Source organism: Otolemur garnettii, unplaced genomic scaffold, assembly GCF_000181295.1.
Source record: "Otolemur garnettii isolate 467f Iridium unplaced genomic scaffold, OtoGar3 scaffold00099, whole genome shotgun sequence".
NCBI classification, from domain to species: domain Eukaryota; kingdom Metazoa; phylum Chordata; class Mammalia; order Primates; family Galagidae; genus Otolemur; species Otolemur garnettii.
The window spans coordinates 567,641-584,786 of NW_003852494.1; the positions used below are offsets into that span (position 1 = coordinate 567,641).

A 17,146-nucleotide genomic window follows, 5' to 3' on the forward strand; every position below is an offset into this window, starting at 1 on the left:
CTTGAGCCCAGGAGTTGGAGGTTGCTGTGAGCTGTAATGCCATAGCACTCTACCCAGGGGGACAGCTTGAGGCTCTGTCTCAAAAAAAAAAAATTTGGTCACCTTAACCTAAGCCCAAGAGCTGGAGGTTGCTGTAAGCAGTGTGACGCTGCCATGGCACTCTACCGAGGGCGAGAAAGTGAGACTGTCTCAAAAAAAAAAAAAAAAAATTTTATTGTTTTTCCAATTAAAAAAGTAATACAGCCAGGTGAGATACTCATAAGGGGAGGATCAGTTGAGCTCAGGAGTTTAAGGCTGTAGTGAGCTATTATTAGGGCACTATTATTAGGACACACAGTCTGGGCAACAGAGACCCTGTTTCAAAGAAAAAAAATACAGCAGTGATACATCATTTAATCATAATAAGGAATGAAGTATTGATACTTGCTACAACATGGATAAATCTTGAAAACATGCTGAGGAAAAACACTAGACATGATTCTATTTACACGAAATGTCCAGAATAGGTTAATCCACAGAAGCAGAATACAAGTTAAGGCCCGGCGAAGTGGCTCATGCCTGTAATCTTAGCACTCTGGGAGGCTGAGTTGGGTGGATTTCTTGAGCTCACGAATTCAAGACCAGCCTGAGAAAGAGCAAGACCCGAACTCTACTAAAAATAGAAAAAATCAGTTGAGTGTGTGGCAGGCACTTGTAATCCCAGCTATGCTGAGGGATGAGGTTCGCTTGAGCCCAAGACTTTGAGGTTGCTGTGGGTTATGATGACACCATGACACTCAACTCCAGCGTGACAGAGTGAAATTATCTCGAAACAAACAAAAAAAACCAAACAAAACTCCCTCCCCAAACCAGAATGGAGATTAGTGGGTCCCACGGGGGAAGGTAGAACGGAGAATGACTACTTACTTATGTGCTTTCCTTTTTGGGGTGATGGAAATGTCTGGTACTAGACAGAGATGATGGTTACATAACACTGTGAATGCACTAAATGACAATGAATTGTATACTTTATTTTGTTTTTACAGGATAGGATCTCTCTCTGTCACCCAGGCTCCTTGGTTTATTCCTTGAACGAACTCCTTGGTTCAAGCAATTCTCCCACTTCAGCCTCCAGAGTAGCTGGGATTACAGACATGAGCCACTATGCCTGGCTAATTTTTAAATTTTTTGTGAGATGGGGTCTTCGTATGTTGCCCAGGCTGATCTTGAACTCCTGGCCTCAAGCGATTTGGCTTCCTGATTTGCCCTCCCAAAGTGCTAGGAATACAGGTGTGAGCCACTGTGCCTGGCCCATACACTTTAATTTAAAACTATTAATTTTCCAAGGTTATGGTGAGCTAGGATTGAACCACTACATTCTAGCCTAGACAACAAAGCAAGATCTTGTCTTTAAAAAACATGTTAATTTTATATTAGATGAATTTTACCTCAAAAAAAAAAAAGTCATACTTGCTACCTATTGTGGAGAGTACAAAAAGTTCAGATAAAAATAAAAGTTCCCCTAATCTCGCCTTCCCAGAAGCAACCACATGAAGTCTTCTCATGCATTCCTTCCAGTCTGTTTTCTCAACTACCTGCACAGTATGATCAGACTTGATATATGAAAGCTTAGCCTGGTTTTGTCCACACTTAGTACTGACATGAGCATTTTTTCCAATCACTAAAAATTCTTTTATCTTTTTTCTTTGTCACTTTGTCACCCCTGGTAGAGCACTGTGGCGTCATAGCTCACAGCAACCTCAAACTCTTGGGCTCAGGTGATCTTCTTGCCTCAGCCCCATAAGTAGTGGGGACTATAGATGTGTGCCACAATACCCAGCTATTTTTAGAGACAGGGTTTTGCTCCTGCTCGAACTAACTTCTTTTATCTTTTTTTTTTTTTAGACGGAGCCTCAAGCTATCCCCCTGGGTAGAGTGCCATGGCATCACAGCTCACAGCAACCTCCAACTCCTGGGCTCAAGCGAGTCTCCTGCCTCAGCCTCCCAAGTAGCTGGGACTACAGGCACCCACCACAACGCCTGGCCATTTTTTGGTTGCAGCCATCATTGTTGTTTGGCGGGCCCGGGCTGGGGATTTGAACCTGCCACCTTAAGTGTATGTGGCTGGCGCCTTAGCCACTTGAGCCACAGGCGCCAAGCCAACTTCTTTTATCTTGACTGGGCAATGGTAAATCCCCCACTGCTTGGACACTTAAGTTGTTTCTAGTTTGTTACTGTTGTAAATAATAATACAATAACAGCTTGTATATAAATCTCTGGGCTCATTCTGGACATTTCTTTCCAATTCCAGAAGCAGAACTCCCGAGTTAGCAGTCAACCTCACTCCTTTCCTTATCTGGGGGCTGCTACCATGCCTTCTGCTTCGTGCTGGCTTTTGCCGGGGCCATAGCATAGTAGTGTTGGCATTTTTTACTCTTACTGAACTCTTTGCAGACCCTGGATGCAAACCCGCTAGCTGGGCCACTTGTGGAAAACATTTTCCTCTGCTGTGATATCGCCTATATATTTCCCCCTGCTGCCTATTTGTGACCCCTGGGGGAAAGCACTACATAAGGGGTCAGGAGACCTGGGGTTTCCATCTGTCTCTGTTTAACTGGGAACTCATGTGAACTTCCCTCTCTGGCCTCTGTTTTCCTGTTTCTTTAGTAGGAAAGTTAGACTAGATTGCTTCTCATAGTTCTTTTCACCCCAATATCATGTCTCACCCAGATCTGTAACCTGCATCTAGCATGCAGTAGGTGTTTAATAAATGTTTAGTGCCTGATTACATCTCCGTCTTACATCTCTCTTGCTGTTGAAGCTGACCAAGAAGGAAGAAAGCATACACTGTAGGGGCTCAGGAGAGTACACAGGTGGGACAGTGTAGGCTCCTGGCAGGTTAAGTCCCTTGTCCCCCATCCCCTGCCAGGGATCAGACAGGAGGGAGGGCCCCTAGGACACTAGGCAGTTCCCAGCAGCCAGCCCAGGCAGGTTGGGAATCAGGACACCTATTCTGAGCAGGCACCAGGGGGCAGCAGACACTGCAAAATGGAGCAGAGCATTAAAGTCAGTTTCTGCCTTCTAAGTCAGCAGTGGCCAGTGTCAGCAACCCTGTGCTCAGTGAGAATGCAACTTGGCCCCTGGCTGCAAGAAGTCCCAAGACCAGTTGGAGGGACGCAGATTCATTTGTAACAATGCAGACTGTAACAATAATATTCACTCTAATGACGACTATTCTTTTAGGAGTATCTTCCATGTGCCAGGCCTGATTTCATTTAATTAAAATCTCATATAACCTTAAGAACATTAATGCTGTCCCCACTTTAAAGATGAGAGGATGAAGGAACAGAGAGGCTAAGTAACTTGCTCAAGGTCACACAGCTAATAAATAGCAGAGCTAGAATTTGTAGCCAGTCTGACTCCACTGCACTGAGCATATAGTTAATTATGGGAGGACTGAGGAAGGGCAGCATCCAATCTGTCTAGATGGAGGTGGGGGGCTTCCTAAAGGAGGTGATTTCTTTTTTCTTTTTTTTTTTTGAGACAGAGTCTCAAGCTATCACCCTGGGTAGAGTGCCGTGGCATCGCAGCTCTCAGCAACCTCCAACTACTGGGCTCAAGTGATTCTCCTGCCTCCACCTCCCAAGTAGCTGGGACTACAGGCACTCACCACAATGCCCAGCTATTTTTTGGTTGCAGCTGTCATTGTTGTTTCGCAGGCCCAGGCTGGACTGGAACCCACCAACTCAGGTGTATGTGGCTGGTGCCTTAGCCACTTGAGCCACAGGTGCCAAGCTAAGGAGGTGATTTCTGAGTCGTAAGGTACGAGTCAGAGTCAGCCATGTGAAAGGTGCTTGGGGTAAGGCACAAGGGATGGTCACCAAGGCTGGCTTGACTATGAACAGTCCACGTGAAAGGGGAAGGGGTTAGGAGGGGTCTGAGGGACACAGGGCCCTGGAGGCCTTGCTGAGGAGTTGGGATTTTATCTTGAGGGCAGTGGGGAGCCATGGCATGGGGAGCACCATGACCATATGTGTGGCCTAGAAAGATCCCTCTGGAGGTTCTGAACCTAACCCTAATCCTTTGTCTATTCCTCTGCAGTAAGCCTCACCTACTGCTCTAAGTGGGCCCTGGGACCCTGCCACCTGATCGGCCACAGCCACACTCACCTCCTTTCTGTGACTCAATTTCCTTCTTGGCTTGCTCTAGGATGCTCTTGATGGCATCGTCCGAACCTGTCTCCGGTGTGCGGATTCTTGGGGTGATGCTGCCTGGGGGAGGCAAGAAGGCATCTGTCAAAGGATCTGTGCCCTGGGGGCTTGTCACTAGAGCTGGGTGGGGTGGGGCCTGTTCCCCTCCTTCCTACAGGTGCTAGGAGAGTGAGGGTCAGACCATCAGTGAGTGTGGCAAGGCCACCACTTAGTTTGAGTGTGACAAACTATGGACCTACAGAGATGATGACGACAATCACGACCACCACAACTACTAGTTCTTAAGCAGTTACCATGTGCCAGTGGTTCTAGTCAGTGCTTTATTCCCATTTAATTTTCATGACAATGCCACGAGGCAGCCAGATGGGGAAATTGAGGCACAGGGCAGCTGAAGTGGGTTGTCTAAGGTCACCCAATATGTGAATGTCAGAGCTGGGATTCAAATTCAGGTGTTTGTGAGGTCAAAGACAGGACCCTTCATACTGATTACCCTAAGGGCCCAGTCCGGCCAGGCTGGTGGTCACTCAGGCCATCTCACAAACTGGTGAGCTGAAGCTTGGAGGTCTTTTCCCACCTTCCTCGCCCAAGCTGCGGGCGCTGGGTGGGAGCCAGGAGAGTCAGGCCCTGGGAAGGAGGGGTGAGGATATATTTTCTTCTTTTATACGAGGGGTAACTGAGGCTCAGAGAGGCAAGGTTTAACTTAGGCTCAGAGAGGCAAGGTTATGATCTAGTTGCACAGCTGGCTGGCAGTGGAGCTGGGCTTTGAACCTAGAGCTTGTGCCCTTGGCTCCCAGCCTCTGTGTCCTGGACCTGGTGGTGATGGCTGGGCCTGAGCCCTGCACAGGGATGGGCTCTTGCCCTGCTCTCACCTCGCTGCCGCACCTGGATGGTCCTCAGGGCCAGCACGTTCTGCTCATCTGACAGGAATTGCTTCATCTTGATGAAGGGCTCCTTGCCCTTCACTGTGAGCTTGCGCCAGGGCTTGGGCCGGGCCAGGATCTCACTGACTGAGCCCTGCGACAGCCCCAGCACATAGTGCCCAAACACCCGCTGCCCAATGTTGTGTTTGAGTAGCTGCTCCTTCACCTGAAAGGCGATCTCTGCCGTGTCCAGCTGTTCTTCTTCTGTACCAGTCCCGGCCATGCTGCCCCCACCACTGTCTGAAGGTTCAGGGCCCCCAGGTGGCTCAGGGCCAGGGGCTGGGGTGGCTGGGGCTGTGGGGGGCTTGGTGCCATAGAAGGCAGGAGGGAATGGCAGCAGGCTGCCTGTCTCTCCCTTAAAGGTGGTCGGGGGCATCATTGGTCTCTCCCCTGGGGCCAGGCCAGGGAAGGGGGACAGTGAGAAAGTCCGTGGGCCATCAGGCCCTAGGCCTGGTCCCAGAAGGGGCTGCCCAGGGCTGGGGGATAGGGGGTCCTCAGGCCCTGGGGGAGGTGGGAGCTGCTGCGGGGAGGGGTAGGACTGCTCTGTGCCCAGCGAGTCCTTGATGGAATCGTCCTCTGAAGGATCTTCCTCTAGAACACCGAGACAGAGATAGACAAATAATGGGGAGAGAGACAGAGAGAAAGAAACAATGAGAGACAAAGATGGGGAAACAGAGATAGAAAGGTCATGTAAGAGACAGAGATGAGACAAAGTGATAGAGAAAAAGAGAGAGATGGAGAAACAATGAGAGAGACAGGGACACACAGAGAGAGCAGGAGAGACAGAAATGGAGAGACAGAGAGACACATGGGTAGAGACAGAAACTCAGAAAAAGGGTGGGAGGAAGAGGAGGAGAAATGGGAGGGGGTGGGGATAGATGCTACAGGAGGCCACAGCTGAAGGGCCATCAAAGGCTGTTTCTGCACATACACTCTCCCTCATTTCCAAGCCCCAACCTTCCAGGCCCATCCAAATGCTGGTTCTGGAACATCCCCTCCTATAGTCAAGTGTTGCCCAAGTACTGTCCAGGTGCCTTGTGCCTACCCCATCCTGTCCTCAGAGGCTCCTGCTAATGACTCCTATGACATGGGCCCCACGGATGAAGAAATAGAGGGAGCACAGTCTTGCCTGGGGTCACAAGGCTAAAAAGTCATGGAGCTACTATGTGGGGAGAAAGGGTGAAGGGCTGAGAAGGTAATTTTGGGAGACAAGAAATGTCTGCTGGCTATTCCCAGCAGTCAGACATATAGGGTATGAGGTGGATGCCCCTGTGTCCTCCTCTGTCCTCTTCAGGAAAAGTCCCCACTGCTTGGGAAGGGACAGGGTTAGTAGGGCCCTTTGTGGCCTAAGTGAACTATGTGATCTTGAGTGTGGCCATGGAGGTGACACCTGGGGGACCGGCATACAGTAAGTGCTCAATTGATGTCCAACCCCTCACTCTATAGCTCTCCTGGCTGCATGGAAGGTGGTGATCTTAGGGTGGGAGCAGTCCAGAGACCCACGTCAGCCCTCACCCAGCCCCTTAGCTCTGGGAGCATCTCTCCTCCCCTACCAGGGCTGGCCAGAAGACCCGGCTTCTCCAGGAGGAACTTCTGTGCAGGGAAGAAGGCCTCCTTTGCCATGAGCAGTGAGTCGTCGGGCTTGGCCAAGCACTAGGGAGACAAGGTGCAAAGCTGTGAGGGTGTGCTGGTAGAAGGGTGTCCAGGCAGCCCACCCTGTGGGGACAATGATGGGACTCTCACCTGGGGGAGGGTGCAGGTGCTGGACGCCAGCTTCATGGCCTTCAGGATGCTGCCGGAGACAGTGAGCAGGTCTAAGCTCAGCTGGGGCCCCTGGGCCAGAGGAAAGGCCTTGCCAGAGGCACAGACCTGCTCCCCTTCCCTGAGTTGGAACTGCGCCCATCCCCATCCCCAGGAGCCCACGTGTTTCTGCACTTGCTGCCACGACAGACTCATTAATAGGTGATGTTACCTGGAGGGCTGCAGCCTGGCCTGGCCCCACACTGGTTGGCTTGAGTTTATGTATTTAACAAGTCATCCCCAAGTTACCACACCCGTAACAAGAAGGCTACCTCTCCCTCACAGGTTCACCTACAGGGAGCTCTTGATGAAAAGGGCTGAGGGTGATTTTAGTTAGAGACAAGGTCTCGCTCTGTCACCCAGGCTGGAGCGCAGAGGCATAATCATAGGTCACTCAGCTGCAAACTCTTCTGGTCAAATGATACTTCTGCCTCAGTCTCCCAAGTAGCTGGGACGACAGGTACATGTCACCAAACCCAGCTAGTTTTTAAAACTTTTTGGTAGAGATGGGATCAAATTATGCTGCTCAGGCTGATCTTGAACTCCTGGCTTCAAGCAATCCTCCTGCCTTGGCCTCCCAAAGTACTGGGATTATAGGTGTGAGCCCCTGCTCCTGGCCTGAGTTTTGATAGCCAATGTATCAGTAGAGAGGAGACAAGAGTGGGGCCTAGTGGGAGGAAGGAAGATGGTGAACTTTGCCAAAGGCCCTTACTGTTTCTTTAATGTCACCTGGCCAGGGAAGAAGCATGGGGTGGGGAGAAGGGATCTGTAGACCCCCACTCTGCATAGTACCTCAGTTCTGTTTTAATTTCTTCATAGTCAGATTGTGCCTGGAGCTTCTCTTCCAGCTTCTAGAAGAACAAAGAAAGACAGTGAGGCTGGTCTATGTGCTTAGAGGACCAGCCAGGGCTGTCCTTCTCCCAATGGATGCCCACTTGTCTCCCACCTGTCCACCTCCTCCCCTAAGACCTACCTCTATGGCCTCAGACTTGGCTGTGAGCTGCCGCTCCAGGTCTGCGATCTGGTTGGCAGAGGTCTCCTCCAGCTCCTGTAGAGAGTTCTGGAGGTGCTGTACATCCTTCAGCAGCCGTAGGATCTCCCTGTCCTTGGAGGCCAGGGCAGCCTCCAGCCGGGGCCCTGAGCACAGCGTGAAGTTCACTTTATCCTGAGGGCAAAGAGGGGCTTTGAGGGGCTGAGAGGTGTGGGATAAAAGTCCATGGGGGAGCCTCCCCACCACTGAATCCCAAGCAGAATGAGAATTTATTGATCTGGATGCTGGTGTGGGGTGTGTTCACATTGCAAAATTCAATGTGCTGCACACTTAGGTACATTTTCCTTATGTATCTTATACTCTTGATTAAATCACTTATTAAAAAATTGTAACAGCAACGAAAGGACCTGGGTGGTGGGGAATGGGTTTTCGCAGCAGATGAAAAGGCACAGAAAAAAATATTTGGGTTTCTAAAGTGGGTCCAGTGCCTAACCAGGGAGTGTCTATATTCTAGGTAATAAGGGACCCAGAGGACCATCAGGGTTGGATCTGAGACCATGTAACCATAGGCCACATTATGGGTAGTTCCTGCCTCCTCCTTGTTTGTGGATAGCCCCAAGACTCACAGCTTCTCTAGGGTTTAGGAAATGGCCCCTTTGTCCTGGATGAAGTGGAGAGGTTGCTGTTTGATTGACTTGAAGTCAGGCTGGTCTCAGGCTCGGTTACAAATAAATCTAAGCAGCATTTAAAAAAACCCAAAAACCTAAAACCCACAAAAACAACCCACTAATACCAATGCCAGCTTTCTTCCATGGAGATAAGTGCCAATTAAAACAGGAAGCGGATGCCATTAATACATTAAATTAATTAGCATCAAGCGCCACTGTTGTGCTCAGAAAAGTAGACCCTCAAACCAGCAAAGTTCTCTGTGGCTGATTAGCACAGGCATTTGCTAGGTTCCACGGGGGTTAATTAAGAACCATTGGCGAATTCCTCTCGGAGGCGTCCTCATGAGCTCTCTTGCTCTTGATCGCTCTCCTCACATCTTCTTGTGTTCAGTTTCTCTGGGTTGTGTAATCACCCAGGCACATGGACACGCACTGTCTGACACGGACACAGTCACGACAACTCAGACCTTCCTGAATATTTATGCTGATATGCCCACACACAGAAACACACAGGCATCCGGGAGTCATACTCACATAGACATGTCACTAGGAAACAGACATGTGTATACTCAAAGGTGCTTTCATGGCAAAAACACCCCAGATATACATATGCTACTACTACTACTAATAGTAGCATCAAGTATTTACTGAGCACATACTATGACCCACGTACCATTTTAGATCCTTTCCATGTAATCCTTTCAATAGCCCTATAAGGTAGGTGTTATGTGTACAGATGAGGAAACTGAGATATATTCAAATCAGGTGTATAGTCACTGGCCCAAAGTTCACAAGTAGACACATACATATACAGTAACACGTTTGTAGAGACATATTCTGATGTTTAACAGAAAGAGACAGCTAGACACCTGGGCCCATGTATCAGGACATCAGGTGATGTGGAATTTATGCTGGCCAATTCATATTCATGGGCAGAGAATGAAAACTGCCCTGGAGAAGACCTGTTTAAGGAATCATGAATCTAATCCCTGGGTATACAGAGATCTGCAAAGAACTCAAGCCTATTTTCATAGGGAACTCAGGGCTTTCTGTGATAGCTGGGATGGAGACTGCTGATATACGACAGAAAGGTAGGTTGGGGTGGCCCTGATTAAAAAAGCTTTGCAGGAAATGACATCAGGACCCCACAGGGACATGAACCAGGAGAAAGAAAAGCAATGACTTGTTTAACTTGGCTTAACACAGGAACCTCAGGGTCAGATGACTGGAGACTAGCTCTTTATAACATGTGGCTCATATGGGAAATCACTGGAATTATCTGGCATGTTCTGGTAGCCAATGGATATGAGCGTTGAGCTTCAGCTCTTGGTATGTGGCCCCACTGCAGTCCTGGTAGGGATTAAAGACCAGCAGGGTCATCACCATCCCGTATTCACCTAGCAGGGTGACACTAGTATTCAACAGTGCCACCTGGTGGTGCTACCACTCCTACCACTCCTGGTGGTAGTCACCTACACAGCACTGCTGCTGTATTACTCAAGTTCACTTTCCATGGTTTCTTTGCAGGGGCATCTGGGAACAGGAACGAAGTTCTTGGCATTCATGAACAACTAGGGGTGAGGGAGGTCTCCAGAGGAAGATACTAGGCCTCCTTCCATATACCTTAGGTATATGGAAACTTGCCCTTGGAAAGTTTTAAAGAATTGTGGCTGTATTTTTACCCTCGGTAGGTGAAACAAGCCATAGTAATTGCATTGACCTTCACAAGACACTATGTCTACTGTATGCACTCAGAGACTCACGCACACTCATGCTGCTAATTTCATAGATGCACATTATCAACTACAAAATCGTCACCCACCTGTTCATATCCCTAAACATGGTTTTGCCCAATCTTTCCCTCTGCCCTCACCCTCTCCCCTCCCCAACCCCATCCTTACTCCACTGGGCCCCTGGGGGGAGCAGCAAGCCAGGCGGATGGAGCTGTTGACAGAGGCCAGCTGTTCCCGCAGACTTTCCACCTCCCTCTGGGCAGCCTCAGCTCGCTGGGGAAAAGAAGGGGTGAGCATGATCAGGAGGTGAGCATCTCCCTGCCCCCAATCTTTCTGCAGCATGAGGGTAGGAGGGGACCAGCTGTCTTGTGGGATGGCAAGTTTTCACAATTTCTAGGTACTTCTGCCTGACACATAAACTTCAGGCCTGGCTAGTTTAAAGGTAAGAATTCAGGCAAGCGCAGCAGCGTATGCCTGCAATCCCAGTACTTTGGGAGGCTGAGGCAGGAGGATTCCTCGAGCTCAGGAGTTCAAGGCTGTAGTGAGCTATGATTGAACCACTGCACTCTAGCCTGGGTGACAGAGCAAAACCCTGTTTCTTAAAGAAAATTAAACAAATAAAAAATAAATAAAAACAACTATCTTGTAGCTAATTTGTTTTGCAAATTAAGTGATTTGGCAAAATGCAATTTGTTGGATATCTTAGCTTGGTGCCTGACATATATGAACGTGTCAATAGCCAGTTAACTTTATTAACATCATCAGGGTATATTACTTGAGCCATTACTTGGAAAATTAAAAGAGCTGGGGCCATATTTTTGCCCTCAGCTGCTGAAGCAGATCACAGTGATTATGTTTTAACTGCATGCTGACCTTGAAAATCAAGATGCTAACCCCACTGCATGCATCCAGAGACCCATATGCATTCATGTTCACATTTTAATTTACTTAATTATTTTATTATTTATTTATTGGTATCCTGCATTTTTCCAGAAATGGCACAAGTTGGTTTTGTTTTGGGGAAGGGTTTTTGGGCATGTGGGGCTACAGAGAAAGTATTTTTTGTTTCTGCACAGTTAGGGGCTTTCTGGAAACTTGAGATCTAGGTTTAAAGGACAAATCTTGGAAAGTCAACTCATGACTGATTTGCTAGTGAGAATTCCAGAGAGTTTATTCTCTCTGGAAATATATGCTTCATGCTATAGAGGCAGCCCCAGGGTGGTAAACCTGAATTTTGAAAACTTCTAGTCTTATCTTGCCTGGTAGAGATGTATTGACATTCCAAAAGCCAAGACTCTGGTCCTTCTATCTACTGAGACACTAGGGACACTGAAGCTTTCTCTGCTTTTCTCAGAAAGTCTCCCTCGTACACAACCACCCAGATTCATTAAGGGGTCTTCAGTACAAACCCTGGTTCTGCTTTTGTCCCTCTAGGGGTAAGAACTGGGACAAACGTGCATAGTTATTATTATGTAAGTAATAACAAGGATCTGTTCCACTCTAGAACCCTTGTGTTTACATTTAGGATGGTATTAATATAGATATTAAGAACTTAATAGAGTGACATTTATTTTCTTCTACATACCTTTCTATAAGTGGGTTTTAATTTTATATTCAGCAAGATGAAATATTACTATTATTATTATTATTATTTTTGAGACAGAGTCTCAAGCTGTTGCCCTGGGTAGAGTGCCGTAATGTCACAGCTCACAGCAACCTCAAACTCTTGGGCTTAAGTGATTCTTTTGCCTCAGTCTTCCAAGTAGCTGGGACTGTAGGTACCTGCCACAACGCCTGGCTATTTCTTTTTTTGTTGTAGTTGTCATTGTTGTTTTTTAGCTGACCTAGGCCAGGTTGGAACATGCCAGCCTTGGTGTACGTGACTGGTGCCCTACCCACTGAGCTACGGATGCTGCCAGAAGAAACATTATTAAACGTGGTTCCTTGAGTACTTGCCTTAAAAGTTGAAAAACAAAAAGGAAAAAGTGCTTCCTATTCAAACTATTCTATAATCTCTTTTGCGCCCAAAGTTGATACACCGTTCTGGGGTGGTATAGGAAAACAGGCCTCCTGCCACCCTGCTGGAGGGAACAGAAATTGATACAACCTCATGGAGGGCAGTTTGGCGACATCTGCCAAATAATAAATGCACAGACTCTTTGCTAGCAATGTCAGTTCTAGGAATTTACCCTTCATGGTGGCTTGTGCATGTATGAAATTCATTGCAATATTAATTATTATGGTAAAACATTGGAAATACCATAAATGTTCATCAATAGGGACTAGGTAGTCCAGGGGTCAGCAACTCCTGCCTATTCTTATGAATAAAGTTTTATTGGAACACAGCCATGCTCATTTTTTTTTTTTTTTACATATTGTCTGTACTTGAGCACTGTTTTTATTTTTTTTTTAAGAGACAGAGCCTCACTTTGTGGCCCCTGGTAGTGTGCCATGGGGTCACAGCTCACAGCAACCTCCATCTCTTGGGCTTCGGCGATTCTCTTGCCTCAGCCTCCCGAGTAGCTGGGATTAGCCTGCCACAGTGCCTGGCTATTTTTTTGCTGCAGTTTGGCTGGGGCCGGGTTTGAACCCGCCACCCTTGTTATATGCGGCAGCGCCCTACTCACTGAGCCACAGGCACCACCCTATACTTGAGCACTATTAATGGCAACCTTGAGTAACCCTGACAGAGACAGCATGGCTTACAAAGCTGAAAATATTCACTTCTCTGACCCCTTACAGAAAGTTTGCTGCCCCCAGGTTAGATGATGGTACATCCACAGTGTGGCTGTGAAAACAGAAGGAGCTGCTTTTTATACTGATGCAGAATGAACTCGAAGATACATGTGTGGAAGAGAAGTAAGGTTCAGGATGGTGTAGATGGTATGTTAGTGTTTTGTCTTAAAAAGGGGTTAAAGATAGATATATTCACAGGCTTGTGAGTGAATCAACCATTTCTGGAGGGAGAACTCCGAAACAGGTAAGAGAGGCTGCTTTGTAGGGAGGGGAACAAGATGAAAGACAGAGTTTCCGGATATGCTTATATGGACACATGTGAGTTTTGAACTATGCAAACCAATTACCTACTCAAAAAACTAACTAAAAATGCTATGTAACCTGTGATCATTTCAGAAAAACATGCTAGAGCTAAGCCCAGGAAAGCCATGTGGTTACCACCTCCACAACCCAGCCCTGTCTCTGAGCTTCCTGACCTTCCTGGAGGCACTGCTCCTATGGGGGTGAAGGTTGGGGTTCATGGGACACAGTACTGCCAGCCCAGCTCAGGGGGCCAGCTGGAAATCACACCCTTGTGGAGTGGGGATGGTGGGCTAGGCTGGGCCTACATCTTTGGTATTTTCCCACGGACTCAGAACTAAGCCTCTTATCCAGGTTTCCTCTGCCGGAGGGGCTGCCCTTGCCCTGTGCCGGCAGAGCCACACCTTGAGCCTTTGTCCCTGCTGTGCTTTCTGCCTGGATACCCTTCTTCAAGCCCTTCTTCAAGGGCAAAACTGCCAGGATTCTAAAACTCTGTTTCAAAATGTCATCCAAGGGTGGTGCCTGTGGCTCAAAGAGTAGGGCGCTGGCCCCATATACCAGAGGTAGTGGGTTCAAACCCAGCCCTGGCCAAAAAAAAAAAAACAAAACATGTTGTTCACGAGACCATCTTAACTACTCCTGGGAGAATGAGCCTTGCTCTGCTATGGGGCTGGCCTGTGGACCTTGGGGTATGCAAGTGTCTTCTCTTCCCCAGAGGCAGGAAGACAGGCCCAGAGACACAGGACTCAGGGCTGTGCTAGACCTGCCCCAGCTGCGGGCATTGCAGGGAGCTGGGTGACAGATGTGGTAGGCACGTGACACTCCAGCTTAGTCCCCATGATTGTGGCTCGCCTCCTTTCCAAGTCCTGCCTGACTCTGACCACCAGAAGGTGACACATCTGAAGCCAGAAGGCAGGATGAGGGAACCTCACTTGTAGTGTGAATACTGACACTGGGGGCCCAGCCTGGGGCTGGAAGATGGGGACCCCAAGAAAGGCCGAGGGTCCTCCTAGCACTCAGGTAGCATGGCTGGGATTGAGGGAGGAGGGTGCAGGAGGTCCCAGGTGGGAGGGAGAGAAGTAGCCTCTGGTTGGTCCTGTCACCATCCCCAGCTCCTGCACTCAGTGTGTTTGGGAGAGACGACTGTCCTAGCTCAGCAGGGGAATGGGTACATGTAGACTGAGATCTCTGGGTCACTGCCCTGGGCCTCTCGGGAAAGGATAGGCAGTTCTCTGCAGACTCCCCCTCCCAGCCTCTACCCAACTTTCCCCAGCCATCTCTATATCTTCTTGTTCATCCTTCAGGCCTCAGCTCCTGGTTCCTTCCTCCAAGACGTCTTCTGGGAGGCCTGTGGACTGGGTTAGGTCCCCTTCCTATCTGTCACTGCCTGGATCACTCTATTTTCCAGTGTGTCTATCTGTAACCCCTCTACTCCACCCTACTGTGTCCTAGGAACTTGGAGAGGGCAGAAACAGGGTCCTAGATACTTCTGGTCTCCCACTCAGCAGGCACACAGTGCATAGGTCAATGAACATTAAGCTCAGCCCCTTCCTCCCTGCCTGGGAATCCCACCCCAGGGCAGAGGGAGCCTCTGGCACCTGTCTGGCACCTGGCCAGCCCAGGGCACGCCTCCTCACCTGATTAGCTTTCTCCAGGTTGGTCATGATCAGGCCGACTTCATCTGCCCTGAGACACAAAGACGAGACCCTGAGGAAGGGCTCCTGGTACCACTCACACCCAAACCCAAGGGAGGGCTGAGGGTGCTGCCTTCCACACTTGCTGCTGGGGAGAAGAGAGCCTAGCCCGTGGGGAAATAGGGAGAGGGCCTCAGACTCGCACCTCCTCTGGGTAGCCTGCCCCACCTTCCCCAAGGTGCCAGTATCTGAAGAGCTGCACTTGGCCCTGCTGGGCCTTCTGCCTGGGATGCCCTTCCTTAAGAGAAAGCCCAGGGTTTTATTATTTATTTTTTTTATTCCAAAAATAATTTTATTTAATAGATATTAAATAATGTATAGACAGAAAAGGAGCTGGTGTCAGATTCTATTTATGTAAGCCCAGGGTTTTTAACTTGGCTCTAAAATGTCCTCCTAGGTGGTTTCTGTCAACTACCCCCAGGGTTACTTGTTCATTGTGTTGCCTACCCACCCCCCCTTCCCGACTGCCAGCACCAAGGGGCTCAGGACAGGCCTCTCCTCTGCCTAGCATGGCGTGGGGGCCCCTGGGGAACATGTGGTGACTAAAGGCCACCTGTCTGCTCCGTGCACGCCAGCGCCTTTCTTGCCCCAAGCTTTTCATTGTTTAGGTTCTGAAAGCTACCTCCTTCAGGGAGTCCTCCCTGACTAGCCTGGATAAAGGATCCATCCAACATTACTGTTCCCCCTTCCTGCCCCGTTCTTCCTGTCGCAGAATAGATCATGTGCTAAGAAAAGCATGGGGCATACAGTAAGTGCTCCACAGTGTATGTGAATGAATTTGTCACTCCACATCAGTTTTTGCCTGTCTTTTCTCTCCCACTGAGAAAGAACAGGGTCCTCTTATGTTTCCTCCAGGGACCCAGTACAGCCCTGGATAAACAGTAGGTACTCAACAACTGTTTGAAGAATGAGTGATGCCTTACGGCCTAAAGAAACAGTTTGAGCCCAGAGTAACAGAGGTGGGTGCCACTCAGCCCCCAAGGGTTGAAGTGTAGAATCAGGAGGAGGGCGATCCCAGAGGATGGGGTGAGGTCAGGGTGGGGTGGGGTGTCCTGCCCTGCAGCACCTGCTCTGCTGGGTCCCGGTGCAGGAATGGCACAGCAAGTGACTAGGATGGCTGTGTCTCAGGGGGTCAGCAGCAGAGGTGCCTAATGACACGGAGGCCTCAGACAGAGAGTCAGAGAGGGGAGGAAAGTCAGAAGGAGGAGGCCTGTCTGACAGGTCAGAGGGAGGGCAGGTGGGAAAGGGAGGCACACCTTAAGCACCTCACTTACTTGGATGCCGCCTCCTCATCGTATTTCCGCCGCAGCTCCAGCAGCTCTGCCTGTGTGGCCTTCAGCGCTGGGAGAGGGTGAAGAGGTAGGTGAGGTCCCCCACCTGAGTGGGGTGGAGTGAGCCTCCCAGGGAGGTGTTGCCCACTACTCTTGGGGCCCAGCAGGCGTACTGATGGCGGGGGAAGTAAGGGAGGCTTTCTCCTTTTTCTCTGTTAGACCTGGCAACAGGCGGTACATTTCCTGCTCCTGCAGGGGGATTCAGGATGTGGAGTGGGCTGGCCCAGCAAGGCAGAACAGATGAGGCAACTCTCTAGGGGTCTAGGAAGCTCAGGAGGCCCAGGCTGGGTGCAGGGCAGTGGTACAGTCAGCCCCATGGGCTGGGCTTCAAGTCCCCCAACACCTTAAGTCCCTCTAGGACCTGGGTGGGCTGTCCATCCACAAGCTCAACCCACCCTGAGGTCCCAACTTGGCAGGCAAAGGGGACAGAGATGAGCAATAAAGCCAACAGATTCACATATATCACAGTGAATGGGAGATTTCTAAGAAATCCCAGAATGCTGATTTCTCTAGGAAAACTGAAGGGACTAGCCATGGTGAACCAAACACAACAGTTTGGCCCAGCTGGTGCTGCGTATGGCCTCTCTAGACGAGGCCTTGTTTTTCCAGTTTGCTCCAGACCTCAACCCTTCCTATCACCTTCCTTAACCCAGTGGCTTGGTAGTGTGCCTGGCCCCTGCGTTTGCCCCCAGTTCACTTTTTTTTTTTTTTTTTGAGACAGAGCCTCAAGCTGTCCCCCTGGGTAGAGTGTGGTGGCATCACAGCTCACAGCAACCTCCAACT

General features: G+C 49.3%; 1 protein-coding gene across 1 annotated transcript in view; it reads right to left on the reverse strand.

The window, feature by feature from the left end:
• The window catches only part of CUX2 (cut like homeobox 2), a 226,122-nt gene that overhangs the window by 21,402 nt on the left and 187,574 nt on the right, over positions 1-17,146 (reverse strand). The window contains exons 8-16 of the mRNA XM_023516848.1: positions 16,307-16,373; positions 14,976-15,024; positions 10,471-10,575; positions 7,884-8,075; positions 7,703-7,761; positions 6,854-6,902; positions 6,664-6,763; positions 5,060-5,701; positions 4,149-4,250 (exon numbers count right to left, since the gene is read on the reverse strand). Of these exons, the coding sequence (XP_023372616.1) occupies positions 4,149-4,250; positions 5,060-5,701; positions 6,664-6,763; positions 6,854-6,902; positions 7,703-7,761; positions 7,884-8,075; positions 10,471-10,575; positions 14,976-15,024; positions 16,307-16,373 (1,365 nt within the window). The remainder of the gene's footprint in view (positions 1-4,148; positions 4,251-5,059; positions 5,702-6,663; positions 6,764-6,853; positions 6,903-7,702; positions 7,762-7,883; positions 8,076-10,470; positions 10,576-14,975; positions 15,025-16,306; positions 16,374-17,146) is intronic.